General features: G+C 48.4%; 1 protein-coding gene across 10 annotated transcripts in view; it reads right to left on the reverse strand.

The window, feature by feature from the left end:
- The window catches only part of CLEC16A (C-type lectin domain containing 16A), a 200,762-nt gene that overhangs the window by 124,198 nt on the left and 51,492 nt on the right, over nucleotides 1–25,072 (reverse strand). For all 10 annotated transcript variants that reach the window (XR_002143384.2, XR_002143385.2, XM_034670367.1 and 7 more), the window contains 2 exons: nucleotides 14,175–14,307; nucleotides 9,816–9,916 (listed from right to left, as the gene is read on the reverse strand). Coding sequence is in view for 8 of the 10 variants with exons in the window: in XM_034670367.1 (XP_034526258.1) it covers nucleotides 9,816–9,916; nucleotides 14,175–14,307 (234 nt within the window). In the remaining 2 variants the exon portion in view is untranslated. The remainder of the gene's footprint in view (nucleotides 1–9,815; nucleotides 9,917–14,174; nucleotides 14,308–25,072) is intronic.

Here is a 25,072-nt window from a genome sequence, read left to right on the forward strand (position 1 = left end):
CCTGAGATTCCTCTTGGGTAAACAATGACAAACGGATGGGGCAAGAGGGTGGTGGGTGGAGTGGGGGAACCTTTAAGAATACGAAAGCTGCAGAACTCACCCCCCTCCCCTGGGCCAGGCCTCTGCAGACTTGACAAAGGAGAGAAGGCTGCATTTGCTATTACAGATATGAACCAGAATTCATTATGTGGCCCAATTGAATCACAACGAGTGCCTTCCTCCAACTGGTCAACCCTTTCCACAGTGGGATATTCATTTCAGTGCAGCATCTAATCTATTATGATTTACTGGAAGGCCTGAGCTAACATTTGGTTTTTATTAACATTGCTTTTATGTTAAAATTGTCTTATGATGAAAAATCTATCGGAAAGAGACCATTTCATTAGGGGCCCTGCTTGGAGGGTACAGATCTAGGGAAGAGAGGCTGAAGGTTAAGTACAGCTAACTGCCTGCTGCCTAACCAAAAAACCGACTGACCAATCACCACAACCAACAAAAGACTCCCACCAATTACAGACCCTGTGCCTAGAGGCCAGGACTGGAGCACAAAGCGGACAGCAGCTTCCTGCTAGGCAGTTTCCTTTGGGGCCCCCTGGGCTCCTGGGCCCCAGGTGGCAAACCTGAAATCTCCAGCTTCCTCTCCAAACCCGGTCCATGGCCCATGCTCGCTGTTTCTGGAAATGGCACTACCAGCCACACAGTAGCAGGGTCAGGGACCTGGGCATCACCTAGACTCCTCCCTTGGTGCCCACTCCCATCCAAACCAAGCAGGACTCCCCTCCCCCAGTCCTGCTCCTTTCCTTGTCTCCCCACCTTCAAAAACAGCCCCGCACAGCTGCCCAAGTGTCCCCTTCACTTTACTGCCACATCCAATTCATCAGTTCATCCTGGCCCCAGGTCTAAAACATATCGTAAATCCTTCCAGTTTTCTCCAGCTCTACAGCCAACATGCTGATTCAACCCACATTATCCCTTGCCTGGACTACTGCAACGGCTTCCTACCGGGCCTCCCACTTTTCCTCTTGCAACTCTCTCTCTTACCCCCTTCATCTACTCTCTATCCAGTAGCCAGCCTGCACCTTCAAAAAATGTCCATCTGACCACGTGACTCTTCTCCTTAAAAATACTTCAGGGTTTCAGGGGTGCCAGGGTGGCTCAACTGGTTAAGCATACAACTCTTGATTTCAGCTCAGGTCATGATCTCAGGGTCCTGGGATTGAGCCCCATGTCTGGCTCCATGCTCAGCCACTCTCTCTCTCAAATAAATAAATCTTAAAAACAACAACAACAACAACAACAACAGAACCGCTTTAAGGTTTCCCACTGCTCTTGGAATAAAATCTAAACTCCTTTTCATGGCCTTCAAGGCCTTCAGAGATCTGGGCCCTACTCAGCTGGTCAGTGCATCACTCTGCTTGGCCTGCTTTCTGCTCCTCAAACCAGTGAGCACTTTCCTACCTCATGGCCTTTGCACATGCTGTTCCATTTGTCTGGAGCACTCTTGCCCCAGATCTTGGCAAAGTGGACTTCTTCTCAGCCTTCAGACCTCCACTCGAATGTTCGTTCCTCAGGGCAGTGCTCCCTGACCGCCCTGGCTAGTCACCCATACACCCCACCACCACAGGTTTATTCTTTGTCACTACACGACCCGATTTCTTCTCGTTCACTTGTTCCCTTGATGGAGGCTCCTCAGACTTGTTCTAGGACCTACAGCAGTGCCTCCCATATAGTAAGTGTACAGCACATACCTACTGGATGACAAGAAAGCCCTTTAGTTTCACCTCCTCAACACTGCCCACACTTGCCCCTCTCTCCATCCTGCCTGTCTTCTGGCTGAACTGTTGTGAGCCCTTTCCAAGGGATGCAGCGAGGTCAGGGGGGGCTCCTGGCTGCACCGACCTTCAGCATCCCTCACACATCCCGTAGGATGCAGTTCCCCGTCACTGCCCACCTACTTCCTGCATGCTGGTGCCAGTCCGCCCATCTCAAAGTACCCCTGCTCACCACTGCCTGTCGCCACCCGCCCCCCTGACAAGTGGACAGCGATCCCAGACTCAGTGGGCCTGGAGTTTGTAGCCCCCGCACTGAGCGTACTGCCTGGCATGCAGCCATGCCCACATGAATAACTGAGTAACTTCAAGCACGAATTCTTCAGGATCGGCACAGTCTTTTGGAACCAAAGGCGATTTTAGACAAAGCAGTCACTTTCAAAAGAAGGTAAACACGGAAGTCACACAGATTGCACAATGCTTTCCTGCCTGAACAACCTTGAGAGCTCCCACTGCGTCAGAATATAGTCAAAGCTCCTCACCGCCACGCGTCCCCGCCACGGGTCCCTGCTCGCCTGCCATGCTGCCTTCACCTTCCACCCCTCTCGCATTGCTCCCTCCACTGCAGCCACACTCACCTCCATGAAAGCATGAGTTTGGTTCACCACTGAGTTCTCAATATTAACCACAATAACTGGCATCGAATAAATAAGGCTTCAAAAAATCTCTGTTAGAAGGCTGAGTTTGTAAATAAAAGACCAGCAGCAGCAGGAAATGGAAGAAGGAATTAAACTCCCTCAATTATACACTTCTACTCTTTTAAGAAGAAACCCCTTAGATGTCAAGGAGGAAGAGAAGGAGGAGGAGGGGGAGGGAAGGAGATCTCAAGAAAGAAAGGGAGGCTCGCACCGCATGACCTGGGGAGGGTTGGCCCTCTGGGGCACAGCCCTGGATGAGGGAACGCTGCAGGGTGCGAGGACTTCCCACCCTGGCACCAGGTCGGGGCTCCAGGAAGGAAGCCCGTCAGGAAAGGCAGTCACCAGAATGACAAAGGATTCACCCACGTGCCCCTTGGCTCTCTGGAGCCTGGCACCTTCACCCTGAAGATAGCACCTTCCCGGCTGAGGCCCCAAGGACAAGCCACCAGAAAGAGCAGTCCAGCCGAGCTGCCACGAGGCTGAGAGGCGACCAGTCAGCACACTTCAGCCGAGCACGGACCAGGGGCCAGGCGCTAAGTTGCGTACTGCAGGGGGCCATCGGGAGATACATGGTCTCTGCCTCCAGAAACTGGGCAGTCCGGAACGGGAGAGAAAAAAATGGGAGAGAAAAAGAGATATAAAAAGTGCCATAGGAACTCCATGGAAATTAAAAATGTCTGCTCTTCAAAGGACATTGTTACCGAATGAAAAGACAAGCCACAGACTGGGAGGAAATCTCTGCAATACTCAACTGATAAAAGATTTGTACCCAGAACATATAAAAAAAATTTCAAAACCCAACAGTAAGAAAATGAACCACCCATGAAAAAATGGGCAAAGGATTTGAAACAATACTCCACCAAAGAAAACGTGCAGAATGGCAAATGAGGAACACAGAAAGAAAGTCGTATCATTAGTCATTAGGAAAACACAAATTAAAACCACAACAGGGCACTACTACATACCTATTAGAATGGATAACATTAAAAAGATGGCCATACAAGTACAGGCAAGGACGTGAAGACACCAGAACATTCATAGACTGGTGATGGGATATAAATTATATGGCTACTTTGTAAAAGAATTTGGCAGTTTTTTTCTTTTTTTAAATAAAGTAGGCTCCATGTCCCATGTGGAACTTGAACTCCCGACCCTGAGATCAAGACCTGAGATCAAGAGTCAGATGTTCTAACCGACTGAGCCACCCAGGCGTCCCTGGGAGTTTTTCTTAAAAACAAACTAATTTACAGTAATCGGATGATTCAGCCATCCTATTCCTTGGTATTTACCCAAGAAAAAAGGAAATATATGTCCATAAAAGACTTGTATATAACTGTTCCTAGTAGTGTATGCTTAAGAACTGGAAATAAGCCAAATGCCCATTAACAGATGAATGGATAAACAAAATTGTGGTACATTCACACAGTGGACTGCTTTCAACAGTAAGAAGAAATGAACCACCAATACACAGAACAACATCATGAATCTCAAAATAATTATGCACATTGAAAAAAGCCATACCAAAAAAAAAAAAAAGAGTACATATTGCATGATTTTATTTACATAAAATTCTAGAAAGGACAAACTAATCTACAGTGAGAGGGAACAGCTCAGTGTTGCTTGGAGAGAGGGGTGAGGAGCAGACAGGGAGGAGGGGTAACAATGGGGCAGGAGCGAATATTTGGGGTGATGGATACATACTCTGTCTTGACTGTGGTGATGGCTTCATGGGTGTATACAAGTGCCAAAACTTATCAAAGTGTACACTTTCAATGTGTGCAGTTTATTGTATATCGATTAGACCATGATAAAACTTTTTCAACTACCATGGCTTTCAGCCAAGATGAATTAGATTTACCCTCCTGATTCAAGCAACTAGAAAACTGGACAAAATACATCAAACAATGATTATGACACACTGACAGGACAACAAGCAGCACGGAGGGCAGGGGGTGGTGCCTGGTGAGAGAAGAAACGAAGGCAGGTGGGCCCAGGAAGTGCTTCAGTTCACCATCTGGAGGGAGCTTCCAGGTCTCAGCAGAGAGAGAGAAACCCCCAACAAAGGCCACGGTCTCTCTGAGATGAGAAGGCCGAGTTTGGAGCTCAGATGGGCCAAATGACTGGAACTGAGAGGAGAGAGGACCAGAGAGGAGGGGGCTGTACAGAGAGCTAGAGAGGGGTCCTTTGAGGCGTCAGCTAAGTCCTGCTCTGCGCATGCATGCGAGGGAAGGGAATGACCTTCGGAAATGAAGCAGGTGGAATAATCCCAGGCTCACACAGGCTGAGAAAAGTTCCTGTTCCCAGCAGCCAGCATGGAAAGACCGCCCAACCATGGCCCATCAAGTATAATCCTCAGAAAGGGACTGACTCAGTAGTGGGGCCAAGTGAGCCTGAGACCAAAGGACCATCACCAAAAAAGCTTTTTTAAAGCCTCAAAAGGATCAAACTGATTCCAAGTAACTTAACCGTGACCCAGGACAGAGCCCAAAACCCAAACCGGGAGAAAAATCAATAACAGAAACAACTAGAAACAACTAGAAATTACACTGATGATACAACAGACAAGAATAAATCAAAGGGAGATTATAAAATATTTTAAACTGAAAAAAAATAAAACCACATGTATCAAATTTATTGCATGCACCTAAAAGCAGTGCTTAGATTTACAGCATTAAACTCTTATCACAAAAGAAGAAAAAGTTTAAAAATCAATGAGTGGTATGACTGAAAAGGAATAATAGCATGAGGGAATTTTTTTTAAGATTTTATTTATTTATTTGGCAGGGGGAGAGGGAGAAAGAAACCCAAGCAGACTCCACTCTGAGCACAGAGCCCAACATAGGGCTCAATCTCATGACCCTGAGCCGACACCAAGAGCTGGATGCTTAACCAACTGTGTCACCCAGGCACCCCTAGCACAAGGGAATTTTTAGTTGATGGAATTATAATGTATCCTGATTATGGTGGTGCTGATCAAACTCATACCTGTGCTAAAATTCATACAACTACACATTATACATTAATTTAAATAAAATAAACTGATTATCATTTTTAAAAAATCAATGATCTCAGCTTCCATCTTCAGAAGCTACAAAAAGAAGAGTAAATTAAATCTGAAGTAGGCAGTTGAAGGTAAGAAATAAAGAAGAGGGGGTGCCTGGGTGGCTCAGTCGTTGAGCGTCTGTCTTTGGCTCAGGGCGTGATCCCCGCATTCTGGGATCGAGCCCCACATCAGGCTCCTCCACTGGGAGCCTGCTTCTTCCTCTCCCACTCCCCCTGCTTGTGTTCCCTCTCTCGCTGGCTGTTTCTATCTCTGTCAAATAAATAAATAAAATCTTAAAAAAAAAAAAAAGAAAGAAGAGAAATTAATAAAATATAAAACAAAAAAAAACCAATAAAGAAAAATCAATGAAACCAATAGACAATTCTTTGAGTATCAGCAGGATATGAAATTGTTAAATCTCTAGCCAAACTGATCAGGAAAATGCAAATGAAGACTTAATCAATACCATGAATTAGAAAGGGGACATCACTACAGGTCCTACACACATTAAAATGATAATAAAGGAATATAATGAATAAATTTATGCCAATAAATTTGACAATTTAGATGTAATGACAAATTCCTTGAAAGACACAAGCTATCAAAGCTCACACAAAAAGAAATAAAGCTTCATTAGCCCTATATCTATTGAAGAAGCTGAGTAGTTAAAAACCCTCTCTCAGGGGCGCCTGGATGGCTCAGTCATTAGGCGTCTGCCTACGGCTCACGGCGTGATCCCAGCATTCTGGGATCGAGCCCCACATCGGGCTCCTCCGCTGGGAGCCTGCTTCTTCCTCTCCCACTCCGCCTGCTTGTGTTCCCTCTCTCGCTGGTCAAAATAAATAAATAAAATCTTTAAAAAAAAAAAAAACCCTCTCTCAAAGAAACTCTAGGCCCAGATGGATTCACTGGTGAATTCTACCAAAGAGTTAAGGAGGAAATAATACTGGTTCTATAAAAACTCCTCCATACAATCCAGGAGTAGGAAATACTTCTAAACTTATTCCATAAGGCAAGTGTAACCCTGAAAGCAAATAAAACAAGAGAATTATAAGACCATAAACCAACATCACTCTCGAACATAAATGTAAAAATCCTTAACAAAATTTTAAGCAAATCAAATTCAGCAATGTATAAAATGTGCCTGCCACATTAGATGGTACCAACCAAAGTGAGTATCACCTGAAGGGATCAGAAAACACTTCTGAGCACACCCTTGACAGGCAAGCAAAATTTCAACAAGTGATAACACTGGGGGAGAGAAAATGGCAGGAAGAAACACAAATGAATATAAGAACGTAGAGGACTAGCCAGGAACAGGTAGGCATGTTGAAACTGACTGCAGTGGCTGCCAGGGTTCCAAGGAAGCTCATTTCTTTGGGAATAGTCCCAGACAGGGACTGAGCCCCTGAGGGCCAAGTCTGTGCTATGTAACCCTGACCCCCAGCCATAACTGCATTTTCCAGAGTCAGACACACCACCAACCTGTAACAATCAGATCTCGTGCCCAAGAATTGGAAACCTGAACAGAGACGGACTCCCAGCTGGGGATCTGCTGGGGCCAAATCACGATCTACCTTGAGGGAAGTCCCCAGAGCTGGCTGGTTCCTGCCCTTTCCTCAGCTTTTCAGCAACTTCTCGGATCCTGGGAGCTGCCCCAGGGGCCTTCCTATAGACTTTCCCTTTTACTTAAGTTAATGAGAAGTAGTTTCTGTTGCTTGTAACCAGAAGAACTTTAAAGAGTTCAGTGAGTACCATGACAGCATCCCCAAGTTTATCTCTATGGAAGAGTTCTATCACTAGATAAAAATTTGAACCCAGAGCCAAGGGTCTGTGAAGGGAAGTCAGAGGAACCAGATCAAATTGGCACGGTGGGTGCCATCTGGATACTCAAAATGGTAGGCAGAGGAGAGTGGGGTTTAAGGGAGAGAAGGCACGAAGGGTTTCTGAACAGGGGAGGGATGTCATCAACACAGTCTTATGGAAGATCACCTAGCAGTGCTATGGAGGATGGTTTATGAAACGGCCAGTATGTTTGACCCCTTGGGAGGCTGTGATAATGGCCACTGGAATGACGTGCCCAGATCTCTCTTGCTCTCATGCCTCCAGTTCTCACCTCCAGCATCTAGTTTAGGACCAGGCACCAAGTCACACTCAGTTAAGTTCTGCTGATCAGACAGGCTGAAGAGGGAAAACTGACAAAACCTGATGACTAAACGCTGGGATCAAAGGAGGGAAGGAACTAAAGGTCACGGCAGTTTCAACCTTGGTTGGCAATTTCAACTGAACCAGAAATGGCAGGAAGTGTGATGAGGTCAGGGTATACTGAAGCGGGAGGAGCGTAGTGTTTCAAGGTGGTACTGGAACACCTGGGTAGGAGTCTCCAGCATGCATCCAGCAGGAGCTCAGATGCAGGCAGCACAGAACTCAGGGGCCAGGGGAGTGGTGGGCGATCCCTGGACGGGAGCCAGTCAGTCTCATGGAGTTCTGTTTCCGCTCAGAAACCGAGGGCTCCTGTGTGCCACGCACCAAGCCAGGAGCTGGAGGGGATCAGAGAAGATATGGGGGTGAACGAGACTGGAGGAAAACGTCAGCAGGATTCAGAGCCCGCTGGGCTCCTTTTAGAGGTCTTAAGCTGGGTCTACGGACTTTCATGTGAGCACAATGACTTACACTTGAGAAGAGCCATCAGGGTGTATCCTAGTCATAGGGCAAATCCTGGGAAGAGTTTCTATGCCGTTCAATAGGGGATGACAGCGGAATAACTGATGCCAGACAAAGGATCAAAAAGAACAAGGCAGGGGAGCCTGGGTGGCTCAGTTGGTTATGCATCTGACTCGATTTCAGCTCAGGTCATGACCTCAGGGTCTGAGATCGGGCCCTGCATTGGGCTCCACACTCAGTGTGGCATCTGCTTGAGATTCTCTCCCTCTCCCTCTCCTTCTGCCCCTCCCCCTGCATGCTCTCTCTCTCTCAAAATAAATAAATAAAATCTTAAAAAACCAAAAAGAAAAAGGCAGTTCTCCAGAGACATGAAATGATGTGTGGACACATGATGATGTAAGAAACAGGACAGGAACAGACAATAAGGGATACCTCTATAAATGTTTAAGTGGGGGACAGTTGTAGAAATAAAATCATATATACTCATACTTGGGTTTGCATGGGTATCTTTTATTTTTTTTTAAAGATTGATTGATTCACTTTAAAGAGAGAGGGTACAAGAGCAGGGCGGGGGGTAGGGGGAGGGAGAGAGAGAGAGAGAATCCCAAGCAGATCTGAGCCTGGAGCCTGAGGTGGGGCTCGATCTCACTACCCTGAGATCACCAATGAGCCGAAACAGAGTCGGATGCTTAACTGACTGTGCCACCCAGGCTCCCCTGCATGGATACCTTTAAAAAGACACACAAGAAAATGCTAAGATGAACCACCTTAAAGAAGAGAGTGGAGGACAGGGATGGGAGGTGAAGCTTTTTTCACCATATATTCTTTTGCCACTAGTCCACTTATTTATCAGGATTAATGATTTAAGAATAAATATTTATTATGTTGAGTGCTGTCTAGTAAAACCCACCTTCACCTACCTCCCAGCTTATGAAAAACCTACTAAAACATCACCTGCCGCAAAGTCTCATCTATGCCAAGGCCAGCTCTGGACAGTGGCCAGGAAGAATGTTCTCGACTCTGATGTGGGGGTTTCAGAACCTGCCCGTGTCAAGCCAGGTGGGGGTATACACCAGCGGCGGTCCCCAGTGAGGAAGTGAGTGAATGAATCCTCACCAGGTCTATCAGCTCCCCAGGACTCTGATCCTGACCGCTCCGCCTCCACGGGGGAAGCCAGAGAACCACACCTTTCTTCAGAAAGGAAACCTATGCTTCCACCCAATCTGCCCAGAGTCTATTTTAGCCCTCAACCCAGGGCAAGAACATCAGCTATTATTAATAGCAAAACCAAGATTACAATTTGACTGATTTCAGGTCTGATGTTATGAAAAGAGGTCGGATACTAAGCCAGTCGTAAAAGCCAGGGGTCGAAAGCAAACCACAGCGTGAATAGAGTCATGCTGGGTTAGACAGTCACTTGCACCTTCCCTCCCACCTCACCCCACCCATACTGCCTGAGTAACCAATTCCTGAGGCTTTGGTCTGCACAAAAGCACCTGAGAAATTCTAACAAGGCAAAGAGAAGTTTTGTGGGAGCTTGCCAAAACCAGAAAGGACATTCCTCAAGGAAAGCGGCTTTCTTTTTTGGTTCCACGAGGCAGAGAGGGATGCCCCGAAGGCAGGCGGGGCAAGGAGGCTTACCTTTGTTATGAGACATGGCGTAGAGGAGGCAGAGCACAAACAGCGCATGGTAATCATCATCTGGGCTGTCCAGGGCATGGTAGACCATATCTAGGAAGGGTCTGGAAAAGAGGAGAGGCGTGCATGAGCCTCTCAGCACACACAGTCTCTCCTCTCCCACCTACACACAGAGTGCTGGCTGCCTTTGCCTTTTATAGCTCTGCCACCAGCATGCAGTGAGTCCACTGAGGGCCCCGTCCAGCACCAGGCATGGAGGACAGGCTCTGCCCGTGGGAAGCTAGCTCTAGGGGAAACTGAGGAATGGACTGCTTAATCACTCAACAATCGTGGCCCAGCTCTTCCAGACACGGAGGGTAAATGATGCAAAGTCCCTGCTCTTGGGGCACTCCCACAGCAGAGAACAGATGGACGACATCATCACTTCAAAAAGTAAAAAGAGGGGGCGCCTGGGTGGCACAGCGGTTAAGCGTCTGCCTTCAGCTCAGGGCGTGATCCCGGCGTTGCGGGATCGAGCCACATCAGGCTCCTCCTCTGGGAGCCTGCTTCTTCCTCTCCCACTCCCCCTGCTTCTGTTCCCTCTCTCGCTGGCTGTCTCTATCTCTGTTGAATAAATAAATAAAATCTTTAAAAAAAAAAAAAAAGTAAAAAGAGGATGAAGAGAACAGGGCAGCGTAGTAGGCTAACAATAGCAGACGAGGCCCCAACAAGTCCAAACAATTTCAGCATGTGGGCCCTGGAGCCAGAGTGCCTGGGTTCTAGTTCGGATTCTGCCTCTTCTGAGCCGCGAACCCTTGGGTTAGCTACCTAGAACCTCTCCATTTCCCCATCAGGAAGGGCTCCCAGGGGGCTTCAACGTGAAACGAGGAAGAAAAGGCATTTAGCACAGGACCAGGTACCCAGTGCGAAGGGTGCCTGCATGTGTGAGCTGGGACCAGATTTCTATTTCGAGCGTTCCAAGGGCACTTCTCCAGGAGCCCACTTTGGCAGGTCCTGGCCCAGCAACTTCTTGGACTGACTTTCCCTGATGGGTAAGAATCGATGTGAGGGTTCACCTCTGATGCTTTGTGGGAGAGGTCTAGAGAGTGGCTGCAAATATCGCAAACTACACACCACAAATGCTGCCCTTCCAGGTGAAGGGCCTGGCCTGGAAAGATTCTTCATCACAAGGGTAACAGAATATGCACGGGTCTGGCCCATCGGCAGAAGGCTCTGAGCCCGTGACCGCCTGCTGCCGCCTCTGTGGAGGCCGGGCTGAGGCCAAGAAAGTAGATCACCTCGAGGAGAGACCGAGGGCACATGTAACCCCTAGAAGGACGCACAGCCACTGTCAACATCACCGTCCAGGGGGAGCAGAGAGGTGTGGCAGAGAAACGGGGAGACTATTCACTGCATCACCTTTCACACTTTTAAAAAACTTGAATTCCATAAATGGTGCAGTGATTCAAAATATTAAACTGCAGGGGCGCCTGGGTGGCACAGCGGTTAAGCGTCTGCCTTCGGCTCAGGGCGTGATCCCGGCGTTATGGGATCGAGCCCCACATCAGGCTCTTCTGCTATGAGCCTGCTTCTTCCTCTCCCACTCCCCCTGCTCGTGTTCCCTCTCTCGCTGGCTGTCTCTATCTCTGTCGAATAAATAAATAAAATCTTTAAAAAAAAAAAAATTAAACTGCAAAGTGCAAAAGAGAAAGTGCAAACGTTGTTATAACATTTCAAATAAACACATGACACTGGGAAATTAAAGGAAGAGCCCTTCCTTAAAGGGGACATTCATACCCGGGCTGTTTCCCCAGGGCCCCACATCCTCCCTGCCCAAGACGGGGCACCTTTCAGATGCACAAATAGTCTTGCCAGGTGAGGATCTGAGTTTCTCCAAGTGCCTGGCAATAACACTTCCAAATTAACAGAGGGATGAAGTAGAAAACATTTTCTTGTAAACCAGCCACCTGGAATGTGGATTGTATTTTCATTTGAGAGCTATGCAAATAACCAAACGCCCAGTCGCAGAGGGAGGGCTGAGTGGACATAACACCTTCTAGGAGATGAAGTAACGTGAAACCATTAGCATTTTGTTTTCTGAGTGTACAGTAAAGCGAAAAAGATGCCCGGGGTTTGGTACTAGAAAAAAAAAAAAAAAGACGAATGACAGGCATGGTCTGGTGTAAGTATTGGGGACAAGGAGGGTACAATTTCCACTGAGAAATGACTGGCAGGAAATAACTGAAATGTTAGTGACAGCTGCCTCTGAATGCTGGCATCATGGAGACCTTCTTCCCTTCTTTATGCTTTTTTCAAAATGTTTTTCATTTTCTGCATGTGCATTACTTTTATAATTTTTTTTAAGAAAAGAAAGAATGCTTTAGACATTTTTCTGTTTCTTAGGCCTATGTTTAACCCTGAGTGCAGACAACAGCCCATGGTACGAGGAATAGGAGAATAGTTCCACTTTGTACAATGCTGTGTCTTCAGACAAGTGGACCAATGTCAAGATCCAATTAATGCCGCGGAGAACACACTGGCCCCTCCTTCCTCCAGAGCACCCTCCTCCCTGCTCAGGGCCCCGAACTGGGAGGAGAGAAGCCTGTGGCAGTGTTGCTGACAACCAACAATTCAATACCTTCGCAAAGGAGAAGGCAACTTTCCACCCAGGCCAGTCTCTCCTTGGCATGTGGTCTCAGAGCCAAGGGGGGCCCCGGCCCAAGGGTCCCAGGGCCACAAGCTGTGTGCGAGGCCAACTCAAGGTACAAGGATCAGCTTCCATTATAAGCCACACGGTGGAAGATGCCAGTTAAAGTCACCAAAAGTCAAGAAATAATTTCAATCAACTCTAAGAAAAGCCCTCTCCTTTACTAAAAAATCAGGAAGAAAAAAGAAGTCTCAACCCAACATTCAAACACATTTCATCTGTTCGCTTTTTTAAATAATACATGGTTATTTTTCTTCCTTTAGCCAAGCTATAGTATTACTGTACTACGTAAAACAGGTGCTGTTTCCATGTATTAGATCCTAAGAAACCCAACACACCCTGACAGTATTCACTTAAAAGTAGCAGCTCCTATTCTATTAAAACAGATGCACCCCCATTTGCTGATGCACCCCCCCACCAGTCATTTGTGGTTTTTCCAATTATTCATACCCTCACTAACGCTCTGCCAAGCAACAAAGGTTGTTTTCCCCTCCCTTTCTGTGTTTAGAATGATTTCCTGAATTTTCAGAGCTTCAGGAGTTATGTTTTTTGCTGCCACACAAAATCAAAACGGTCTTTGTAAGTTCCAACAACTGATAGCCCACACCACACTCGGGTGTTTTTTAATTTAAACCCAACTAAAAACGGCTCCCTTGTGCATCTGACAGAAATTAATCCTGACTGTTAGATAACGGAAACATGTGCCAAGCAAAGAGAGGTGGAGGGAAAAACTGGTGTGCTCCAACACTCCAAGCTGGACTCATAAATAGGATGGGGCGTGTGCGTGTTTCAGCCACTCCGCCCCGAGGGGTCAGGAAGGGAATGCTTTGTAGGCTCACAGCGAAACCCCGCTGCTGGGCGTTTATTCGCACTACAGTGGGATTAGGTTACGGCAGGGGTCTGTGTGGGGCCACTCGGGAAGGAAATAACTCTGAAATGAAAAAGTCCTCCTAACAGTTCACTGCACACTTTGGAAGCCTTCCACCCAGTCCCACTCTGGAAGGGGTGGTGCTGCAGCAAGTTTCCAGGAAATGTGGCATCTCGAAGGTTTAAGAGGATGTAGCTTCAGCAGGCCATCAATGAAATGAACACTCAGGCAAAAAGCCCAAGGTGGACAGCAGCATGAAATCACGCTGGCTGAGTCATGAGGGCAGGCCCTATGGACGGCAGGGTAGCATGGCAGTGAATGAATGAGACAGGGAGTTCCAAATGTGGCCTCCAAGGGGATCCTTCCTGGGAGCAGCAGAGCACTGCCAGGGGCGGTCAGGACAAGGCTGTGAGGCGGCCCACACCCTTTAGGACAGGGCCCACCACCAAAGGGCTCGGGGGAGGTGGCACCATGTCTCAGTCTCCCTTTCCAAGGGGTGAGCACCCCCTAGTTCAGTGCCAGCTCTGCCCCTGTGGCCTCCTGAGAGGGGCTGGAGAAGCAAGGAAAAGCAGGAAGCAGGACACTTTTGCTGAGAGGCATAAGAGGCCATCTGGGTGGCGGGAAGAGGCCCTGGGTTACCTTTGGTGGGTACCCCAGCCAAGGCACCCTCCCTCACTGCTCAGCCCATCTCCTCATCCCAGCCATGGAGCAGCAGCCCTCACCCTGACTGGTGGGCTGGCCTGAGGGCACCCCCCCGCCCCCCGCAGCACCAGCCCGAGCGCAGGAGGACTGGGCCCGCCGGTGGCACCTGTTCCACTGCGCGCTCTCCAAGCCCGTGGCGGCGGCACTCTTCTCCTCATCCGTGGTGTTCTGTTCCTGCACAGAGGCATTGGCCGCCAACTCGGGGAGCTTGCCGCGCTCCATGATCACCATCTCTATCTCTAGAAGCAAATATAGAGACGGGGATTAGCCCAGACGGCTTCACAGACCTAGATTTACAGACACATTATGCCAGAGACAGAGGCCAAGTAGACCGCTCCCAAAGCGTCCAGCAAGGGCGCGCCAGCAGTGAGAAGAGCATCAGCAACAAGCTGGGGATAAAGAAGACGGAGGCCAGAACCTCTCTTTCCTTTCATCTCGGCAACGCCAAGAAATGTGGCCCTGATTTTAATAAAAAAGTGCAAATTGCAGTAATTTATTTTATTTCACGATGTTTTTTAAGGCACTTAGTTTACTTTATTGACACCACACTTCCTTCCCAGAAGAGTTAAGGCAGCAGAGGAAAAAAATGATATGTGGTTAATAAAACATAACCAAATTCACTGGGAAAATTCTCAAACTGTTTACACTCTAGAAAAGGCTTTGACGTGCCTGACAACTTCCAGAAGGCAGAGGGAGGTTTAGGAACCTCGCTGTATTTTTCCCAATTAAATAAGGGCCACTTGTAGCAACCGACATAAGCATGGTGTACGTTTTTAGTTTTCAGAAGAAGGTAGGAACCCATAGAGATCAATTAGAGATGGTCAGCTACTGGTCCAAGTTCTCCGACGTGCAGGTGTGGACCTTCAAACAGCTAGTTCTTGGAACCCAGAGTTCAAGTCATCTCCCCCATCTTCAGGAGACAGATGTGGGGGGAAAGGATGCTGATGTGTGAAGCTGCACTTGTATCTGGAGGGATGAGGACGCCCGGGACTTGGACCGCCCCCGCCATCTATGATCTTCCCCTGGACTCATGCAGAGCCCTCCCAGCTGGCTTTGCCTTCCTTTACCCCCTAGTTTGTTCTCCACACAGACCCAAGTGATTTTAAGTGGAAATTAGCTCAGGTTACCCTTCTGGTCAGAGTTCTCCACTGCGTTCCCATCCCACCGAATATGAAACCCACATGCCGTCCACAGTGTCGAGGCAGCCTTTTGTGTAGCCTGGCCCCTCTCCACCTCTGACCTTGCTGCCTGGCCTGCCCCCCAACACTCCTCTCCACCTGTGCTGAGCTTCTTCCAAGCTGATTTCTGCCCCAGGGTCTTTACACGGCTGCTTCCTCTGCCTGGAATGCTTTTACCCTGGGTCTCCCCTATCCTGGCCTGACTCAATGACATCCTTCAAGGCCCAGCTCAAATGCCACCACCTCAGAGATGTCTTCTCAGACTCCCAGTGCACCGGTTTTTCCTTTACCTCCTTAAATTATTAGCAAAAATCCCTATTTCGTTCATAGTTCCTTAGGTTTTGCCCTACTGTCCATTTTCCGTTCCAGGATCCCGTCTCGGGGACCATGTTACATCTAGTCATCATGTACCCTCAGGCTCCTCTTGCCTGGACAGTTTTTGACTTCCCTGCTTCTGGTGACCTTCCGGTTTGAGGAGAGAGAACTGGTCAGCTATGTTGCAGAATGTCCCTCAATCTGAGTCTGTCTGATGTTTTCTGATCATTAGACTGGGGTACAGGTTTCTGGGAGGAAGCCCGTACAGGGCAAGTACCCTTCACAGTCCACTGTAGCGAGGGTGCAGGTTACCAACGCAGCCCAACCACCGCCGATGTCAAGTCTGCACCACTTGGCCAAGCGAATGCTGGTCAGATTCCTCCACCAGAAAGTTACTTTCCCTCCTCCTTTCACTGCACGCTCTGTGGGAGCAAGTCATTAAGTGCAGCCCACACTTAAGGAGCAAGGAGTTATGGTCTATCTTCTGGAGGGAGTAGCTACGTAAATTATTTGGAATTCTTCTGGATAAATCTGTCCCTTCCCCCTCTTATCTCGATTTTACTTTATAGCATTTCTGATTGGCTGCATTTCCTATTTTCTACTTGTGGTTTGTTTGCTGCCTGCCTTCCCCCACTAGAATGGGGGTTTCATAAGAGAAGCCACCTTCTCTGTCTTGCTCTCCACAGGAACTCTAGTGTCGAATCGAGCACCCGGTACACGGCAAATGCTCACTAACGGGATGGACAGACGGATGTCTGGGCTAGCCCAGCGTGGGAGGCTTTGGCGGCAGGCAGGGCTGGCAGTGACGCACGGCCACTAGGACACATAGCAGGTGGTCCGGGGCCCCACCCAGTCTGCGCTCAGTGTGCACAGCATTCTCACGGGAGGCAGAGCGTGCCCCCCACCCTTTGAAACTTCACTAGGCACGGTTGCGCCTGCCACTGTCCTCCAGCACAGAGGAGTGCACCACCCACCCATCCACCCAGTCCCGGACCACCAGCCCCTTCCTCCCAGTGTGGACTGGAGCCTCCCACGGGGCCATCACACAGGTGTGGCCTGACCCATGAGGTTCAAGTGCAGTGCAGACAAATGTCCTATTTGCATAATTCTGTATTTATTTTAACGTGCGTTAAAAGATTCTAACCGCACAGAAAACCTGTTCTCCTGTGGCCATCACTGCATAGGAGAAGGCGAAATTTAAGGGAAAAAAACCGAGTCAATTCACAGGGAGCTACTGAGTAAACAGCAGTCTGAGCAGCACGGCCTAGGCAGAGAGCTGGTGGGGGCGCAGACTGCTGAGAACCACCGTTCCTTCCTGTGCCTGCACCTTCACCCCCACCGCCCTCCTCCAGCTGCCTCCCGACGAGCCTGACCTCTTGGCTGTGCGGAGTCTGCCCCCACCGGGGAGAGGAGATGATTCACGGGGCAGTACCTCTCTTATTTTCAATTATCCTCATCTTTAAACAATCTGTTTTGTTTGTTTTGTGATTGTATCTAACCTTGGCACAGCGATACAAATATGTGTAATTTACAATAAATGTATCTATATTGGGGAGATGTGTGCTTAAATGACATTTATTTGATTGTTTGTGTTTACCGGCAGAACATGCCATCAAAAAGCTCTGAAGACTACCAAGCAGGACTGTGGTGCCAGCCTCGGGCTTCCACCCTGGGACCTCTGACACACCTCCTGTCCTGCTTCGAGCTCCCCTCCCTCCCAGCCTGGCTGACAAGCCAGGAACTCAGCTCCAAGGACTCCCCAAGGCTACAGGGCCTAGCCCTGTGCCTCAGCCTGGAGAATACGCCTGCTGTGACGTGGTTATTCCTTTTTAATCTCTCTGGACAATCAGAATTCTGGAGCAGACAGCCGCTAAAGATAATCCAGTCTAGTGCTCACCAAACTTAGTTAAGGAGTGGCATATTAATTTTGAGTGACAATTTCCCGTGGCACACCACCACAGATGGGAGCAGAGCTGCTCTGGGTAAAGGGTGGGTGGGTTCCCAAACGTCCCTGGCTGCGGGTTTCCTCCTGCGCTCCTTTCTAGAATTCTGGAGCTTCACACAGAACTGCTAAAAACCACTGGTTTAGTCCTGCACACTGTATATGAGGAAACAGAAACCCAGAAGCATAGTGACAAATTAACATAGCTAGAAAAGTAGCAGCAAAAGCCAGGACTGCTGCTCTGCCCACTCCTGGGTCCCCTCCTCATGCAGGACCAGGCCCACGAGGATCTCTCCACACACAACGAGGTTTCTGAACCTCAGTTCTGTCACCCTGGTTCCTACAGCCGGTATCCCACCCTCCCTATCCTCATCCAGCCAGCATAGTTATAGAGCGAGCTGCTCCCAGGGGATTAATTCTCTAGGTGAACGTACAACAGTTTTTCCAGTGCCAACACAGGTTTCCCCTGCCCTCTTCTTTTTAACAATTTTATCCAAACAACTCTTAAAAGTAGTGATTCTTACCTAGCGTCTGTCAACTCCCTGAAACTGTATGCAAAATGCCATGTGGGCATGGGGGAGGTAGTAAGTTTTTGGGGAGAGGGTCTCTCTAGATTCTCACCATTCTAAAATGCATTCCACAGTCATCTTTTTTTTTTTTTTTAAAGATTTTATTTATTTATTTAACAGAGATAGAGACAGCCAAAGAGAGAGGGAACACAAGCAGAGGGAGTGGGAGAGGAAGAAGCAGGCTCATAGCAGAAGAGCCTGATGTGGGGCTCGATGCCATAACGCCGGGATCACGCCCTGAGCCGAAGGCAGCCACTTAACCGCGGTGCCACCCAGGCGCCCCCACAGTCATCTTTAAAAGAGCATGCCAAAGAAGATGTGACCTTGCCTCTCCCGGTGATTCAGGGTCGAAGTGAACCTCCTCTTTATGCCAGACAAGAACGACCAGCACAGTTCTGCAGAGCCTTCTGGGCCCCACTCCCACACTGCCCTGCTGATACATGCCTGTCTTGCGTGCAGGCTTGCTCCCTGCCAGGGTACATGCACCATGTTGCCGCCACCAAGGAAAGCAGATCAGTGGGCTCGCGTGCATGGATTTCCATGGATGGTCACTGAGGCCAGGACTCAGCTCTGACGATGAATTCCCAGGGGCTCCATCTGAACCTGCTACAATATACCATAAGCCCCCATCCCATCTGGGTTTCTATTTTGGAATTTGAAGGGACTGTGGCAACAACCCAGCTCAGTTTTGCTCCCACTTCAGTCATTTGCCTGTTTCTAGGACGTTTGCCAGGTCTATGTGTCGCCTGTACTATTTGTTATTTACCTCATCATTTTATCCGATCTCACTTTTATTTTCTTTTGATTTAAATACGTTTTGAAAGTAAACTTTAGGGGCATCCAGCTGGCTCAGTCGGTGGAGGGTGCGACTTGTGATCGAGGCTGTGAGTCTGAGCACCACACAGGGTGTAGAGATTACTTAAAAAAAATGAAATCTTTAAAAAAAAAAAAAAGGGAAACTTTAAATCACCATTATACCCTTCAATTGAGCAATCCCACTTGCAGGGATTTATCTGGAAGATACACCCCTTCACAATATAAAAATGCACACACACAAGGGTATTTACTGAAGTATTACTTGTAATTGCAAAATATTGGAAACTACCTAACTGTCCAAGCATAAAGATCGGTTGAATAAACTCTGGTACACACAAACACACACACACACACACGCACACACACACATACACACACACACACAGAGCGCAGCTGTAAGACAGAATGAGGAAGACTGCGGTGAACTGATATGGAGTGATTTCCAGAGAAGCCGCTAAGCCAGGAGAAGAGAGCGCGTATACAGTGTGCTACCCTGTGCGTAAGAGAGAAGGGAGAATAAGAAAACACTTATAGATCGGCATTTTCTTAAGAAAACAAACTGTGGGAAGGATATTCCAGAAAGCAATCAAGTTGGTTATCTACCAGAGGAAGGGGAATAGGATGGAAAATGGAAGAAGGGACATTTCTTGAACATACCCTTTTGCATGATTTTAAGTTTGTTAATAATCCATATAGTAAAAAAAGAAAAGAAATTAAATCTGTAAAACTGGGAAGGAAGAACCCTAACTGCACTCCCCCCCCCCCCCCCCCCCGCAAATAAAAAAGGACCAACGTTTTTTTCAAACGAATACAATACCTACTCTGACGGGGAATAAAGAACAAAGAAAGGGCAGACTAATCCAAGGAGCTTTAAGCACACCATACTCGACTCTATACCCTCGGTTGGGAGACAGGGGAAGTATGCACGGGTGGGGGGCATTGCAAACCATCCTGAACTTTTGTTTATTAGACAATAAACAAACTAAAGCTTTTTAAGATGTATTATAGGATTGAGCACACAGACATGTTGACATTGTTGGGAGCCAAGGCTCTCGCTGAAGAAGGGACACCCAGATTTGGAATGGGGAAAGGCAAGAAAGAACCCTCTGGGAACCGCTCTGTGTTGGTATGAATACTGGCGGTATTGGTACGCATTGGTGACTTCTAAAATACGTATGTGCATACGCATGTCTGTTCGTATGTATATGCATGCATGAGTAAATGTATATTTTGTGTATATACACACATCTGTTTTCTAGATCTGTCCATTGAAAGGGCCAAAAAGCAAAGCACCGCGGTAGCCATTTGCACTTCTGGCATCCAGATCTTGGCCTTATCTAACACCACTGTCCACTGAGAGGAAGCAGGGTTTGTCAGAGAAGTGGCTCATCCCGTGGATGGGCATTCCCCACCCGTCCCAGGGTGAACCTAGAATACCTTATCAAGCCAGAAAGTAGAAGGATTGCTCAAAAGAAATGACAGGAGCTTAGCACAAGGACACAGCAGCCAGCAGAAAAGGGTTCCCAATGGCCAAGTCTGGGACAAGTTGAGCATCAGATGAATTAAATCAGTAATGAAATATAAACCACTAAAAACTGAAATCCTTGAGTCTGTGCCAAGAACTGATAAAGAAATGGGGAGAAGGGAGGACTCTCGCTTACAGTGGAATGCTGAGGGCTGACTTTTAAACACAGAGAGAGTGCTGACGTTGGAAAATCAGCATTTTGCCACCAGTCTGGTAAAGACTGGATCAGGCAGGTATCATCACTGGATGCCAGCTCCCAAGGCACTGGAATGAGGCACAGCATATCTGCATTACCTCTAAGTGTCTCCCCACAGATTGCAAATTCGTTGTAAAGAAAAGAGAAAACAATTATACAGCGGAAAGACAGGGCAATACTGCAGCCAGGTGACCAATATTCATGTCACCCATGAGGTCCAGGGGGACATCACATGCCTCCAGGTGGGACATACTGAAAAGGACATGACACCACCCACACCACAGTCCAGCCAGGAATGCATGACCTCCATGTAATCACAAAGAAAACATCAAACAGAATAGGGAACTTTTTATTAAAACAAAGGAGGAGAGGTTCTGCATTCTTCAAAAATGTCACTGTTGTAAAAAAAAAAAAAAAAAAAAGGCTGTGGAAAAATGTTCCAGACTCACGAAGGCCAGAGAGACACGACAACTAAAGGCACACTACCTGACCCCAGACTGGATTTTGTACTGGTGGGGGAAATACGCTAGAAGGGAGATTATTGGGCCCACGGACAAACTGGAACAGCAATAGCAGAAACCCACACTGGAGTGGATGGCTGCCCTGGGGCCATGAAAGCCAATGCCTGATCCTTAGCAACTGTGTGCTGACGCGTATAGGAGCGAAGCAACAGGATGGATGCTACTTACCCAGAAAAAAAGTGTGTGTGTGTGTGTGTGTGTGTGTGTGTGTGTACAGAGGGGAAACATAAATAAGAAAGCAAATGGGCTATAATATGTTAAAAGATGAAACCAGGTAAAAGGTAAACAGGTGTTCTTTATACTATTTTTGTTTCTCCAAATTCTTATAAATTTGAAATTATTTTCAAATAAAAAAAAGGGGGTCTCATTACCCCTCTAAGCATACAGCCAGGGTAAATAGGAAGCAAGCGTGAACATGTACGTGATGAGGGAACAACCAGGAGAGAGGCCTGCTATGTGCTGGGAAAGGGGGGTGCGGGGACGTGAGGGAGGCGTGAAGGACAGCACGTCAGGCTGCCCGGAGCTGATGTCAACAAGAATGTTCTCACCGCCTCATCCCATCTAAAGCCACCCCCGTATCCTGCAGCTCGAGCAATGCTGACCTGGCCTAGCGTCTGCATCCTACAGAAGGGCAGAGTGAGGTGCAGAGGGATCGAGGAGGTGGGCCTCTGCCCCACTGCTGGGGGCCCCTCTCCCGGCACGGCCCATCAGCCATGTCCTGGAAAGGAGCATACGTGAGGTTACGGTCCCAGCACCAGGCCCTGGGGCCCATAACCTTGAAGGCTCCTGCACCCCAGCCTGGTGGGTGGTACGACCCCTTTACACAACTGGAGTCTTGAGCCTCTGGGAGTCGAGGAACATCCTTGTGAGGCTGAGCAGCTGGGCGTGGGAACCAAATCCTCAGCTCCTCTGGCTTCACAGGCCCCACCCCTCCTCAGCGTCTTATCATTTCCTCAAAAGCCCCCAAAGCAGGAGAGGATCTGCACACCCATGGGCGTAGCAGCACTAGTCACGATGGCCCAAAGGCAGAAGCAACCCAAGTGTCCATTGAGGGGTGAACGGATAAGCAAAATGTCGTCTATCCAAAAAATGGAATACTGGTCAGCCTCAAAAAGGAAGAAGATCCTGACACGTGTGACCACACGGAGGAACCTTGAGCACATGATACTGAGTGAAGTAAGGCAAGTCGCAACAAGACAAATACTGCATGAGCCCACTTCTATGAAGTACCTAGAACAGTCAAATTCAGAGAGACAGAAAATGGAAAGATGGTTGCCAGTGGGGCGGGGGGAATATGCGGAGTTAATGTTGAGTGGGGACGGAGTCTCAGTTCAGGGAGAGGAAAAGAACTGTGGAGACGGACGGTGGTTTGGGATGCGCAGTAGTGTGCATGTACAGGAGAGGCCGGAGGGCCCTCGGCACCCGAGGATGGCAACCTCTTCCCCTCAAATGACAACTCTGGCCAGATCCGGGAGCTTCCCCGATACTCTGACACTCTGATTTTTTAAATAACAGCAATCATCCATCAACTTGCCCAGGATGATGTACATTCTAATCTGATTAATATTTGGTAAATGAAGTGCTTTTCAGGGAAATGGCAGGCATGACCTCCCAACAGTCTTTGACTTCACAAATTCAAGGATTTTCTGAGTTGCCCTCTGTATTCTACATTCCAGGAATCAAAATGAGGACAGACAATAAAAGGGGGAAGGGGAGACTCAGAAGGCCCTATCGAGACCATTCAGGAAAGGAGGAGAAAGATGCCCTTGCTGGTTACCTAGGAAATAAGGGAAGGACTGCATGCTATTGGCTGGCTCTGGAGCAGAATTTCAAGAGGCGAAGAGCACCTGGCAACAACAGGGTGTGTATGAGCGGAGGATTTAGGGGAACCTCTTCTTTTGTTTTGTTGTTTTCCTTGACTGAACAGCACAAGGAGAATTTAGAATGTTTTTTTCTGGGAAGCTCCTTATACTAATTAAGCCCATTCGAAAAGGTGGCACTCCCACCTCTCTACAACGGCAGGCCAGCCTCCTAATCCTTCTCCTCCCTCCCTTCCTGCTGTCCCCCAACCACACACACACACACACACACACACACACACACACACGCTCACCCTCTCACCCACCTCACTAATTCATTATACAAATGAACAGAGAGCTGGGCTTCACGGAAACTCGCAGTAGGGGCAGGGGGTGCCCAAGCACACATGCCCCTTCCACGTTCCTCACTCTGCTCTCCGCCTTGGCCAGGCTGCCTTCTCATGCTCGTGGGTCACACAGTGGAGTGCTAAGACAGTGATGTTCTCATTTCTGACAACCTGAGGGCTGGGCATCATGAAGCTCCTCCATTGGTGGAGAAGCAATGACTTGCCCAGGGTCACAGAGCTGCTCAGGAGCAGCCCTTCCAGGGTCTAGGATTCAGACCCCAACCTCCCGATGGCTAATCCATGGCTCATCCCAATCAGGAAACTCTGCCAGCCCTGGGGTTGGCTCTGTCTTTGCAAAGGGAGCCAGAAATGAGGCTAGGGTTCCACTTCACTTCAATAGAAACTTAAAAAAAAAAAAGGCAAAGCTGGGGTTCCCAACTTCTGGGCACCCCTCAACTCCCAGCTGACCTGGCAGGTTCAAAGTCAGTGTTGTTCTCTTCACCCTGTGCCCTTGCTGGGATTCAAGAGAAGAGCAGGTTTTCCATCTGAGGAAATGAAATCGGTGCCTACGTTTCCGTAGGCAAAAACCAAAAACTAAACCCTATTTTTCAAACAAGAAGTTCAAACAACTCATTCTCTTGTCCTAGGTCTGTGTATTAAGTTACTCCTCCAAGTGACTCCAAAAAGAGACGACTGTCCTTTCAGACTGACATGCATCGAGTGAACACTTCTTTGGCCATGGGCACTAGGGTACCCCTCTTTATCCTTTAGTGTGTAATTTCTGCAAAGTTAGGGGCCCTGTGATTTTCTTGGTTTCCGAATGAGTCACTCCTCAGTTGGGACCTGAAGCCGAGGGGGGGTCCACAGGCGCACACTCATTTCACACTACTTCCTTGTCTGGGCTTAAATGTGGGGGAGGTGTGAATTCTGGTTGCATTTGTAGAAGAAAAGCATGTTAATGCCACATTTAAATCAGGTCATGGCAAAATTGTGACTTGTGACCACACGCCTTTTTATGCCTGTGCTTTCTGCAGCCTTGTGAAGGCCAGACTTCCCCAACAGTGTGGGGATGGCAGGGTTTGCGAGGGGGAACGGGTGCCAGCATCTCTTCACTCAAGAGTCGCCGGTGCCTGTCTGTTACAAGCAGGATGTCAACGAGCCTCTAGATTCAGGGACAGGGAGAGAAGCCCGCTAGAGAAAAAATGATCTGGAGGGGAGAAGAGGCACACAGCCACATCCCAACAGCCCCGAGGGAGATAAGGAGCACACGGAAAGACTGCGGCTTTCTTGGGGAGCATCTGCTGTTTCCGCTGGCTCAGCATCCGTGCCCCCTTCTTCTGATGAACACACCCTATTTTTTACTGAGGGAGTCATCATCACAGGATCAAGTGACCCAAGCCTGGCCGGTCACACCCCTCCTACAGCAGTGGGCGAGCCAGGCCCCTCCGTGTCACAGAGCATCGGCTGCAGCTGATGGAAGGAGCTGCAGCTGATGGAAGGAGCAGCTCCTTCTCTGCTGCAGCTGATGGAAGGAGCAGCTCCTTCTCTGCTCAGGGCTAAGTTGGCAGGATGCAAGCTGGGCACTGCCGATGGCCATCTACACCCAGCGCCAGCCCTGCTCAGTCCAGCGACGTGAAAAATAATCACTCTACAAGCCAGTCTGAGTTGAATTTCTAACTCTTACAACCACAAGAATCCTAATATATATTCATTAAAAAAAAAAAAGCACCACATGAATTACATTTTTTATACTCAACTTCCAGACAGGGAAACTGAGGTGCAGAGCATGGAGAGAC

Source organism: Ailuropoda melanoleuca, chromosome 10 (assembly GCF_002007445.2).
Source record: "Ailuropoda melanoleuca isolate Jingjing chromosome 10, ASM200744v2, whole genome shotgun sequence".
NCBI classification, from domain to species: domain Eukaryota; kingdom Metazoa; phylum Chordata; class Mammalia; order Carnivora; family Ursidae; genus Ailuropoda; species Ailuropoda melanoleuca.